The following is a 12,912-nucleotide window of genomic DNA, read 5'->3' as shown; positions in this document are numbered from 1 at the left end:
TTCTCCTTGCTGGCTGCTACCACTGCAACCAACCAACAGCAAGCATCTACTACATGGCATTAAGGCCCTGTGCTGAATGCTGGAGATACAGGGATGAAAAAAGATGGGTACCTCTCATGCACCCTCTTTGCTGTGATCCTGAGGATAGACCATTATAGGCCATTCAGAACATAATTAAATGGTGCTCAGGAGTAAGCACATGCAAAAGTATAAACAAGACTCTTGGACACTAGCCTTGACTTTGAGAATCATTTAAATCACGTGTTCCTTAGAATGCCTTTGGGTCCCATAGTCCTTCTTTCCTGCTTGTTATGTGGCTTATGATAAGGGTCATCTTAACAGTTTTTTTGGTTTTTGTTTTTTTGGAGGTTTATTTTGTTTTGTTTTTTTGTTTTTTAATTATAAGGATGTTATAGCTGTGAAGTGACAATTCTCACCTCCCTTTTCACCTGGTCAAATTCTTCTATTTTTATCTTTAGACTGTGGGAACAGCTGGCTTCTCTGGGATTTGTAGGAGACCTTTATATGTCAGCTTGTCTACTCTCATGTGTTTGATACAATTTAAATCCTAACAACTCTAAAACCTTTTCATTAAAGCTTATTAGTATGAACTTTCTATGGGGAGAAAAATACCAGGGGTGCAAAGGTAGGAGCCCAGGAATTTTCTGGTTTCTTGCTCACATTTTTTCCTTATTTTTCTTAAATATGTAGTATATCTGTTAGGACCCTTAGTCTAAATAAAAGCTCAGGACACTGTCTTTATAATAATTAGTGATATTCTTTTTCTCATAGGCACTTAATGATGCCAAGCGAGAGCTTCGCTTTCTTTTGGTTTATCTTCATGGAGATGACCACCAGGACTCTGATGAGTTCTGTCGGTAAGTGAATTAATTGTTTTATTTCTCTTCTCTGATCCTTTCTGCCGATAGTTTGTAGTCAGCAAGTTGTTCTTATTTCTTTTCATCATTTTCCACAGCAATACTCTCTGTGCACCTGAAGTTATTTCACTAATAAATACGAGGATGCTCTTCTGGGCATGTTCTACAAACAAACCTGAGGGATACAGGGGTGAGTTGTGTTTCTTTTGCCTCATTGAGATTGTTGGGGTGTCTTTGGCAAGGTCTGGAACAACATGCCATGTCATTTGTTTCATGTCTGTGGTAAACACATTGCTAGTTGCGGTTTTTATATTATGTCATTCAATCATCTCAGCAGTCATGAGAGTCAAGAATTGTATTACCTCTACTTTGTGGTTTAGGAAACAGTCTCAGCGTTTAAGCTACAGGTTTGAGATTACATAGTTAACAAGTTTTGGAGCAAGATCAGGTCTGACAGACTTCTATTCTTTATAGTTATCCATTGCCAGAGACTTTTATTTTTAAAAATGAGCCCTACCTAGCAGTTTGCACTTTAATCTTAAGGAGTTTTTTTTTTTTTTTAACTGAAGAGTTTATTCTCCTAATCAGCAATTTTAACAGAGCTTCTGCCACAGTGAGTTGGCTGTTTGAGTACCCTGAGTACTGATATGGATTCAGAAAGTTCAGGTCTTTGCTGACAATAACTCTTAATTGGAGATAAGTATTTTTAGAAGTCACTAGAAGATATGAAGACATCCAGTGAAGGAAAATGCAGTTGTTCTGTAGCTCTTGTCTCCAGCAACCCTGAGTGTGTGTGCCAGGCATTGTGCTAGATCTGAAAAACCAAAGATGCAGCAGGTATTTTCCTTGTATCCTGGAAACTGAATCTTTTACTCCCTAATTATGTCTTAAACATCTGACCAGTTCCTGCAGCATATATTTTGCCATTCTAATGTGACTTTGTGAGATTGGGGGTGGGAGTGAAAAGAGGAGATTTAAGGATACTTTTTATAGAAATTTATAAAATCTCTTCTTGCATAAGGAAAACGGAATTCCATTATGGTCAAATTTTGGTTATTTGGAGACTTTCTCCTTTGGAGCAGAATGGGTATCCTTTTTAGGAGTAAAAATAGAGAAAAGGAATAAGGAAGAAATTAGACACAAAGAAGAAAAGGCAGAAGATGATGTTGGGAATCATCACCAGTAGCATGTGCAACTGGCAAATTTGTCCCCTTTTAGGCTTGACCCCTTATGTAGCAAGAGCTATGCTAAGTAATAGGCAGATTCTTTATAGATCCTTTTCCTACCATTAGGTAGACATTATCTTTGAAGTCTGCAATGTAATAGCCACACCCCAGGAAAGCCTGTCCTATCTAATTAAGCACCTAGGAGTGGGGATTCAAAGATATAGCAAAGAGAAAAGATTAAGAGTCTAGGAAAGGAAAAGAGAGAGAGAGAATGAATGTTATTCCCATTTGTCTTAACTAGGATTAAAGCAATTTTCTCTCTACTGTTATGGAAAGTTTGAGGGTTGATTTGTTTTATCCCCTTAATCTCTTGGGTGTTTCTGTCAGTCTCACAGGCTTTACGAGAGAACACCTATCCATTCCTGGCCATGATTATGTTGAAGGATCGGAGAATGACTGTGGTGGGACGGTTAGAGGGCCTTATTCAACCTGATGACCTCATTAACCAGCTGACATTTATTATGGATGCAAATCAGACATACCTGGTATCAGAACGCTTAGAAAGGTATGACAGACTTTCTGAAAGGAAGAGATCAGTTTGTGTATCTAGAGTAAAACTCCACTAAATTTTTACTGTTGTGAAAAAGACTGACCTTTGGGAACTCCACAAACCCTGACTTTTTTCCTTCTCTTAAGCATATTTTGACCTGAATTATTCTATATCAGATCATCTGTTCTTAGAGGTGTGAATCAAAATATAGGGCCTTATCCTCAGGAATGAGTATTGTGAGCTGGGCATTGTGGTACTAACCTGTAATCCTAGCAATTCAGGAGGCTGAGGCAGGATTGCAAGTTTAAGGCCAGCCTGGGCAACTTAGGCCCTATAAAATGAAAAATGCTGGGAACATAACTCAGTGGTAGTATGTCGTAGATATAATCCCCAATACTGGGGTGGGGAGGTGGACAGAAAATATAAAACAAAAATGTGTATTTACTCAACCATTTTGATTGGCTAAATATTCTTGCTATGTGAAAAAACAGGAAATACACCAAATTGTTATGATGTTATATGTGTTTAGTGGAATTCTTTTTTGGTTGAAGTGGTGGTGGGTGTGGGGGTGTTGTTGCTGTGGTTAGTGGAATTCTTTTGTTGTTGGATTTTTTGTTTGTTTTATTTTGTGGTTAGTGAAATCCTGAATAGTGATTTACTTTTTTCAAATCTTTTATGATGTATGCATGAGTTTTTGATTTTGTGAAAGTGCCACATATACAATAGTGCAATAATTCAGAAGGGTATTTATCTATAAAATACAATGTTGGTAATTACTTTAAAACAACAATACTATTGTGGAAAAGGATAAACTTTTATTTTAAAAGTTAAAAAGTGAGAGGGAAGCTTGTAATTTCTGTTCCTGCCAAATTATACTAAGGAAAGAGATGGCTCTTTCAGATTCTGCCATCCTCTGCTTTCAGAATCAACATATTCCCCCTGTTCCAAATTTTTAACATAAAAATCCACAGAGGTCTGGGGATATGGCTAAGTGCTGCATGAAACCCTGGGTTTAATCCTGAGTACCACCAAAAAAAAAGAGAGAGAGATAAAAGAAAACAGAGCTTTGTGAAATTGCTTTTTTCATTTTTATACTTTTGATCCATTCATAGGGAAGAAAGGAACCAGACCCAGGTGCTGAGACAACAGCAGGATGAGGCCTACCTGGCCTCTCTCAGGGCTGACCAAGAGAAAGAAAGGAAGAAAAGGGAGGAACGAGAACGAAAGCGGCGGAAGGAGGAGGAGGTACAACAGCAGAAACTGGCAGAGGAGAGAAGGCGACAGGTGATGGACCATACCTCTTCTCTGATTCCCAAACCACTGAGATTGCTTAAGTGTGAAAGGAACCTGGTGATGTTACACACCAGCAATTGCAGCTACCCAGAGGCAGAAGGATCTTAAGTTCAAGGCCAGCCTGGAAAACTTAGAGAAATCCTAAAAACAGATATGTGAAAAAGAAAACATGAAAGGAAAAACTATGTTGTAACTTTGGGTGATTCACAATTTTTTTTTTCCTTATTCATTCATAATACCAGTGTTAGCTGATAGTGCATTTCAGAAATGCTCTTGTTTCACTCTTGGTTATAGCCAGTGTCTTTTAACCATTCCCTTTTTCCTCAAATAATCCAGTACCTGAATGTGGTCAGCAAATAATACATATGATGCCATAGAGTTGTTTCTTGTCTCTTGACAAGGGTTTTTGTGAGAGTAATTAGTTATTAGTTTTTCCTTGGAGTGCACAATAAACCTACACAATCCTGTTTGAGCTGTAGCCTCACCTTTGCTTTGTCTTTATAGAACTTACAGGAGGAAAAGGAAAGGAAGTTGGAGTGCCTGCCTCCTGAGCCTTCCCCAGATGACCCTGAAAGTGTCAAGATAATTTTCAAATTACCCAATGATTCTCGAGTAGAGAGACGATTCCACTTTTCACAGTCTCTAACAGTAAGCATCACCTAAGTGTGTTGAAGTGTTTGTGACTTCTAGAAGCTTTTATAGCCTTCATTCCTTTTTTGTTTTTGTTCTGTTTTGTTTTGTTTGTTTCTGTTTTTTGCAGCGCTGGGGATTAACCCAGGGCCTTGTGCATGCTAGGCAAGCACTCAACCACTGAGCCCCTTCATAGCCTTCTGAAAGTGTTATTGGTGTATCTACAGCTCTGATGAACAGGGAAAGAACCAAGAGAGATGGGTGTGACATCAGAGAACACCAGGAAGAGTACAATAAACTATTGAAGGTTTCTTCAGTTCTGGCTCTTGGCTCAAAGCACTTTTTTAAAGGTTTTCTTTCATCACAATGTTTAAGCTTTGCTAAACAAAAAGACAAAGATGTCCCACAAATGCCTTATGTGTTTAAGGTTCTTCCATGTTCTCTTTTGGCATTGACATCAGAACCCCTGGTTTTTTAGAGAAAGCTCTGTCTTCAGTGACCTAAGAATCACTGGAATTACATTACATATCTGAATATAAGTGTACCTGTAGTTCAGGTGCAGTTCTCTCTCCCTTTATGCCCTTCTCATCACATAAGAATCCCCACTTCCTGAGGTTCCTTGTATATTTGGAATCCATACAATAGTCTTTGTTACTTCCATAGGTAAGTAGTTAAAAGCAGAGACACTAAGAGTCTCACAGAATGAAAACCAAACTGTTATTCTACTAGAGTTGCTAGATATATTTCCTTAGTTGGGAAACACACCTAGCATGAATTTCTTCATCGGTCAGATTGGTATAGTAATAGACACTCCTTAATAGGATTGTTAAGATTAAGTTCATATAAAGTGCTCAACTTTATGTCTGACTCATAATAAACAGCCAAATACAGTTTTGGTGTTTATAACCAAAAGAAAGTTTCTGTTTATATCAGAGTTAACAGGTAGCCTTTCCAAATTTACAGCTATAGTAGTCTGCCACTTCTCTGATCATTTAAAATAATCAAGAGTAAACATTAGCCCGGTACAGTGGAGCATACCTATAATTTCTGCTACTCGGGAAGCTGAGACAGGATTGCAAGTTCAAGGCCATCTGGCAATGTAGCAAGACCCTGCCTCAAGAAAAAAAAAAAAAAAAAAAAAAATTTAAAGGGTTGGGAATGTAGCTCAGTGGTAGAACAGCCCTGAGTTCAATCCCCAGTACCAGCAGGGGTCAGGGAGGTTATGAGGCTTCCAGGTGAGAGCAAAACAAATAGCTTTCTTATTTTGTTCATCTCTTATTTATGTATTTATTTGTATTGAGGGAAGTACTCACATGTCTAACTTTGGATATTGATTAATTGATTTTGGTGCTTAGGATTGAAGCTAAGATGCCTCCCACACACACATGATATAGGCAAGCACTGTACACTGAGTGAGCTACATCTCCAGTCCCTGGATTTTCTAACTGTGACTGTGCCTTATAGAGTACCTTCCCTGTAATATGTGATAACCATGTTTCCTGGTTTTCCCTGTGTTTCTTAACTACATGTTTACATGTGGATTTTAACTTGCATTACTAAGTTTCACTGTTTGTACATCTGAGCTCCATGGAGTTTCTAGCCCCAAAAGTCAGATAGATAAAACTATATATTAAAAAACTAACCACAATTTACTCTTCTGAGAGTTTTAGAGAAAAAAAAATCTATTAAAAATGTGGAATATGGGCTGGGGAGATAGCTCAGTTGGTAGAGTGCTTGCCTTGCAAGCACAAGGCCCTGGGTTCGATCCCCAGCACCGCAAAAAAAATAAATAAATAAAAAATAAAAATAAAAATGTGGAATAAGAATAAGAATAGGCCTGTGAGTAAAGGGGAACCAACTATTTCTTTTTTTTTTTTCTTTTCTTTTTTTCCCATTTTTTAAATTGATACATTATAGTTATATGTAATAGTGGAATTTATTGTTACATATTCATACATGCACACAATATAACAATATAATTTGGCCAATATCATTCTTCATTATTTCCGCTGGGAACTGCTTCTCAACTATTTAATTATTAAACTCTTGTAAATAGGTTCCTCATTGAAAGATGTTTCTTAAAAAAGACTATCACGCTGGGCATGGTGGTGTACACCTATAATCCCAGTGACTGAGGAGGCTGAGGCAGGAGGATCACAGGTTTGAAGCCAGCCTCAGCAAATTAGCAAAACCCTAACCAGTTTAGCAAGACTCTGTGTCAAAATAAAAAATAATAGGATGTAACACAGTGGTTAAACATCCTGGGTTCAATCCTCAGTATTGAGAAGAGAGCGAAGAAAGAAGAAGGGAAGAAGGAGGAAGGAAGAAGGAAGAAAGAAAGAGAACATCATGACCAGCTGAGGCTTGGTTGTAAATTGGGCTTGCAGAGGGGAAAAAAGTCTAAAGGAGGAGAAATGCTGTGCTAGTTCTGGCCTGGAATTTAACATTCACAGAGGTAACAACATAAAACCAAATAATGATTTAGAGTGTTTTAGTGCTCTTGCAGACCTTGTGTCATCTTCCTATCAGCTCAACTCTTCACATATAATCTCAAGGAATGACACATTTTGCGTGTGATGCTCAGCTCTTGATAGCGGTAAAATGCTAAGATAAAAAAGAATAAACTATAGAAAAATCTCTAGATTCCATGAGTAGGCAGAAAAGTGGCATCTAGCTTTCTCTTAAATGTATATAAAAGAGATCCAGTTTGGGCTGGAGAGATAGCCAGTTGGTAGAGTGCTTGCCTCGCAAACACAAGGTCCTGGGTTCAATCCCCAGCACCGCAAAGAGAGAGAGAGAGAGAGAGATGCAATTTAAGCCAGACACAGTGGTGTACGCATGTATTCCCAGCAACTTGGGAGGCTGACACAGGAGGATCTTGAGTTCAAAGCCAGCCTCAGCAAAAGTTAGGTACTAAGCAACTCAGTGAGACCTTGTCTCTAAATAAAATTAAAAATAGGACTGAGGATGTGGCTCAGTGGTTGAGTGCTCCTGAGTTAAGTCTCCGGTGCCCCTGCCCCCCAAAAAAGAGATCCAATTTATACTCAACCACGTACTCATCTTTATGTCCATTACAAATCAAAAGGGACATAAAGTGGTGACATGTTTATTGGTGGTGTAAACTCTTTTCATTGGTAAGTGAAAACATGCCAGTCTTATAAGAATATTAGATATTCCCAAGCAATAATTGATATACAAAGTATAATTTCAGGGTTGGGGATGTGGCTCAGTGGTAGAGCATTTGCCTAGCATGCATGGGGTCCTGGGTTCAGTCCCCAGCACCAGGAAAAAAAGAAAAAAGGAAACAAATGTATTATTTCAGTCTCAGATGAAAACTGTTTTGGGCTCATACCAAGAATATATGTTGCAATTCTAACTGATAGATCTTAAGAAAATGAGAGTTAATATTAATGGAGATTGCAGAGAGTCAGAAAATGCTTGAAGTTGTTGGACTAAAATGTGACAAGTTTATAAAGTCATTGGATAAGGGGGAAATAGATTTAATCTATAAATTCTAAAATTGTAGCTTCTTAAAAATCTCTAAAGAGTTGAAGACAAAGGAGAGAAAGACTGCTTCATGCAGAAGAGAATAAATCAAAAAAATTCATTGTTCTGAGAGGTAGAACAAAAAAAATATATATTCTCCCCCAAAAAAGGAAGGATAATTTGAATGGTGTAGTCCTCATTTTGGGGGTTGACCTGAAAAAAAGGAATGTACTTCACAACATATCCATCCCCAAGAGTCTTTGATAGAAATAGAATGCATGATGGAGCAGGCCTTAGGTTGTGCCTATCCCTAATGTGGGGCATTAAAAGACCAGGAGAAATAACCATGGCCTATTGTACAGGTGTCTTGCTCACATTTTAAGTTTTAGCAATGTGAGTTCTGCTAACTGCCCACTTTGCACTAAATGTTTACCTGTACCTTCTCAGAGCCAGAACAGTGTGAGGAAGGCTTTCCCACAGAGGGAAGTCCATGGAAGAGCATCATATTTCCCCCTTCCTGCTGAGATTGAACCCAGGGTCTTACACATGCTAAGCAAGTAGTGTACCATTGAACTACATCCCCAACCCTTTTTTAAATTTTATTTTTAAGACATGGTCTCAATAAGTTGCCCAGGTTGGCCTCTACTTTCAATCCTCTTGCCTCAGCTTCCTGAAGAGTGTCAAATCTTGATCAGGTAAAGAGTGTGTTTACATGTGTGGCAACTCAATGCAAGAGTCATCTGAGCCCAGATAGCTCAGGTTGGGTGCCTAAAGCCTGAACATAGTAAGGAGAATATATGTCGTAAGCCACAGATTTACAGATTTTAAGTTCTGGTTTTATACACATATATACTATATGTAGGAATGTGTGTATGTGTTTATCCATCCATAGGCATATTCTCCATAGTGAGTGCCTAGAAACAGCAACTCCCAGTCAAAATGAGCATACTTAGCACCAAGATCTTGACTTTTGAATACAATTGTCCATTAAGAAAAACTGGGGATTAAGCTCAGTTGTAGAGTACTTGCCTGGCATGCATCAGGTCCTGGGCTCAATCTCCAGCACCACAAAGAAGACCAGATCTCTCTGGAGGAAATGGCTAATTCCAGGACTAGGGAAGGGAATATAAAAGATCAGCCTGGAACATCTTGTCCCTGAAAGCAAAGAATTGTTCAGAAATTGATGAAGACATATTAGACACTGAAGGCAGCCATTCATGGTGACTATATCTGGAATAGTTTGAACATTAAAATGGTGATTGCAATATTATTATCTATTGAATAAAATAGGAAGACAGAAATTTGTATTGATACAAATAAATGTAAATGTTTAAGGAACAAAATATCTTCATAGTTTCAGAGTGCTTCCCCCCCAAAGTAGATCCTAACTGAAGAAAAAGCATCACCTACAGTGGAGAGACCTGGCAGACACCAGATAAATCAGGTGATCAAAATGAGCATCATAGCTAATGGAACAAATTGAAAATGTACTCCAACAGGAAGAGGAAGCATTGAATAGAGTGCAGCATCATTTCTGAAATATTCTTATCAAGGATGTACTACTCAAATTTGATTATAAGTAAACATCAGAAAATTGAAAGACATTCTATAAAATATTTGACTGTACTCTATACAAATTGAATGATTTGTTGTGGACTAAAGGAGATTCAGAGTCATAACAGATATAATAGTTCTAAGTCATTTTGCTAGAAAAGACAACTGGCAAAACTTGAATGGGACCAAATAACGTAACATAGTCTAGCCCTCCATATCTGTGACTGTTACAATCTATGGATTCAGACAACACAGATCAGAAATTTTAAGGTCATTATTTATTCTCTAAACAATACAGAATAGAAATGACATATAGCATTTACATTGTTAGCAATCTAGAAATGAGTTAAGGTTACATGATTTTATATAAGGGATTTAAGCATCTGTGAATTTTGGTATCTACATTGGGGTCCTGGAACCAATCTCCCATGAATACTGAGGAATATTGTATTATGGTAATGATATGTCAATTAGATTTCCTGATTTTGATGGCAGTGTTGTCATCATGTAGAAGGTTGTCCTGTTTGTAAAACATACATACCCTCAAGTATTTTGGGTTGATGGGACATCGGGTTGGCAGCTCACTTAGACCTGGTTCAAAGAAAAACAAAAATTCTATATCCTATACTTCCAGATTTTTTGTAACTTTGTGATTATTTTAAAGAAAAAAAAAAAGCTTTATTTAGATAGGTTGTCAAAGAAGAAACAGATGAATCAATTCAGAGTAGGACTGGTATCATGCTTGGGTGATTTATTTTAAAGGGCTGCCTTTTATATTTGTTTTATTATAATATATTTATATATTATATTTGTTCTGGGAAATAGAAATACCTGAAATTTCCAGTGTAATATGATTAATTTATAACCCAGAATCATCCTAGGGAGAGTTGGACAACATTTGACTTTGTAGTGATGTGTGCATCTCTTTTTCTCACTATCATTCTTTTTTCTATATGACCTCTGCAGGTAATCCACGACTTCTTATTCTCCTTGAAGGAAAGCCCTGAAAAGTTTCAGATTGAAGCCAATTTTCCCCGGCGGGTACTGCCCTGTGTTCCTTCAGAGGAATGGCCTAACCCCCCTACACTGCAGGAGGCGGGACTCAGCCACACAGAAGTTCTCTTTGTTCAGGACCTAACAGATGAATGACACTTTTTCTTCCTCTCCCCTCCCACCCTAATCCCTAAAAGAAATGGAGAAAACAAAAAAAGAGAGAAATTCATATTATTATTATTATAATACAATATTTTTTTTAAAAGACTGCTGCATCCTAAGGAAGGATCAGAAACCATGCTGCCTGCAAGAGTCACAACCTGTGTGCGTGCACGAGGTTAGCAGTGAACGTACCCACTTGGCAAGCTCACCCTTCCCTATGGCTTCTATACCATGCATCTTCCGAGTGAATGGAAACTCTTCACCTCCAACCCGTCCATTGTCCCAACCAGGGAAGGGGACATTCCCACTAGTTCCCATTTATTCTTGCTTTTATGGAAAATAAAAGTGAAAAACCTCCATCAACCAGCTACAGCAGCATCTCCTGAGGACTTGCTTCTCCTACCTCTGGAGAAGAGAGGGAAGAGAAAGCACAGAACAGAGATGTTCCTTGAACTGCCACAGTTTATGTAAAACTTTGTTTCTCTTGCTTTGTAATGACCAAAGGAATGAGGCTGACATAGGTGTATTTCTTTTCCTTAACTTTATTTGATAAAGAGCCAATTCTTAAATATGAGTTTTTGCCCTGGGCTCCCTTAGCCCATAATAGTGTAATAAAGGTGCCCCGGGCTGGTTCGTGCTTATTTCTGCTATTTCCCCTCTCATGTTCCCAGAGAGGTCATTCATTTTGGTCCAACTCTTGCTGTCCTTTCTTGCCACCTGTCTACCCCCACTTGGAGCAGTAGAGAAAATCTGTTTGTAGCCCCACAAAGGCTGTATATGTACAGATTACACCCATGTGTGTGGTGAACATTCACCTTTACATACAACTGCAGCTTTGCCTTGGAATCTGTACCAGGTGGTGGTGAAGGGTCTGAACCAAAGGATAGCAGCTCTGCATTCCTCTTCTGACATTGCTGCTGCTGCTTCTCCCAGCTTTTCTGAATTGCCAAGCTTGGTGCCTTCCAAAGGACTGGCATGGCCTGCTGTGGAGCCAGCAGAACCACATGAAAGCACCCTGCCTGTCTTAGTGGAAGTATGTTTTACGAATGGAACCAGAGGAGAGGTCCTGAAGGGAAACAAGATTGGACTCCCAGCCTTTGTAAGCTGTTGAAAAGGCACAGATCACTTTCTGATGTAGCCACAGCTGGAGGCAGTCGGATCCTCTCCCTCTATTGCCGTATTGAAGTAGTAGGTTTTTTTCACCTCTGGATGTCACTCGTCTGTGGTTGAGTTTATAATAATGGGTATATGGGTCAAGCCATGTATTAACATGCTATTGTTCAGTAACTAGATGGGTGCAGACTTATATACGGAAGCCTTCGGAAGTCCTATGGTTGCTAGCATGCTGTGAGGGGCAGGGGTTTCAGGCCAGGTTTAAAGTATAACTTGCTAGATATGTCATCTCCAAAGGTTTTATCTCTTGATTAACTAAAACCTAAGGACCACTTTCTTCAGTAGTAGTAATAGACTTACTGTTCTCTGCAGCCCTCTGCAGGTTTGTTGGGGTAAACACCATGGGACTGAGGGAGGTACCTCATTGATGACACCTGGGGAGTGTGAGAATTTCCCAGTGGCCTTGGCACAGGAATAGAACATCGTCTGTAGGGAAAGTAGTTCTGTTTCTACCTGCCTATCATTCTTCCACTTGGTTTCCTGCTGTCCCGAGGCCAGATGGGTGGAAAAACACCCTCTCACAAATTGTCAGAATGTGTCTAGAGTGGACATCAGATAAATTATGTTCTTCACTCAACCTTAGGTGAAGTCTGCTCACTAGCATCCATGCAAAGAGGAATTTTTCCACTTAGAGCCTCCCTCTCTGTTTGCAATTCACAGCTATTTCCCTGGCAGCACATGGGAGGGTGTGAAGGACCTTCATTAGGCTAGGTGTACAATGTAAGTATTTTGCCCACACCTTCTTGGGGAAGTTTTTTGTTTTTGTTTTTGTTTTTGTTTTTCTCCCCTTAATAACTCAATCTCATTCTACAATGTGCACTTTATGCCTCTTGCCTTTGATAACTATTTAGTAAAGGAGGTCAGATGCCAGAATATTAAGAAAAGGTCCCTCTGTCAATACAACTCTTGGGATGGCCTGCCAATTTACTATAGGTTTCAGGAAGCTTCAGCAGAAGCACATACCTGTATCTAGTCCCTTTTGAAACAGTTCTGCTTTATTTAGACCTTGTGCCTGCCTCCTTGCAGC

General features: G+C 38.9%; 1 protein-coding gene across 4 annotated transcripts in view; it reads left to right on the top strand.

Moving 5' to 3' along the window:
- Faf2 (Fas associated factor family member 2) overlaps positions 1-11,353 on the top strand; it is a 58,198-nt gene extending 46,845 nt beyond the window's left edge. For 3 of the 4 annotated variants that reach the window (XM_047556359.1, XM_047556360.1, XM_047556361.1), the window contains exons 6-11: positions 793-878; positions 977-1,068; positions 2,432-2,609; positions 3,707-3,878; positions 4,392-4,535; positions 10,524-11,353. In XM_047556359.1, coding sequence (XP_047412315.1) covers positions 793-878; positions 977-1,068; positions 2,432-2,609; positions 3,707-3,878; positions 4,392-4,535; positions 10,524-10,706 — 855 coding nt within the window. In that variant the 3' untranslated portion in view covers positions 10,707-11,353. Of the gene's footprint in view, positions 1-792; positions 879-976; positions 1,069-2,431; positions 2,610-3,706; positions 3,879-4,391; positions 4,536-4,647; positions 4,868-10,523 lie in introns of those variants that run through there. The other variant, XM_047556362.1, reaches the window with a different exon arrangement.
- Positions 11,354-12,912: the final 1,559 nt, after the last annotated feature.

The sequence above is a fragment of the Sciurus carolinensis genome, chromosome 6 (assembly GCF_902686445.1).
Source record: "Sciurus carolinensis chromosome 6, mSciCar1.2, whole genome shotgun sequence".
Taxonomy (NCBI): Eukaryota; Metazoa; Chordata; class Mammalia; order Rodentia; family Sciuridae; genus Sciurus; species Sciurus carolinensis.
Note: the sequence above shows the minus strand (reverse complement) of the source record. Positions and strands in the feature narration are given on the sequence as shown.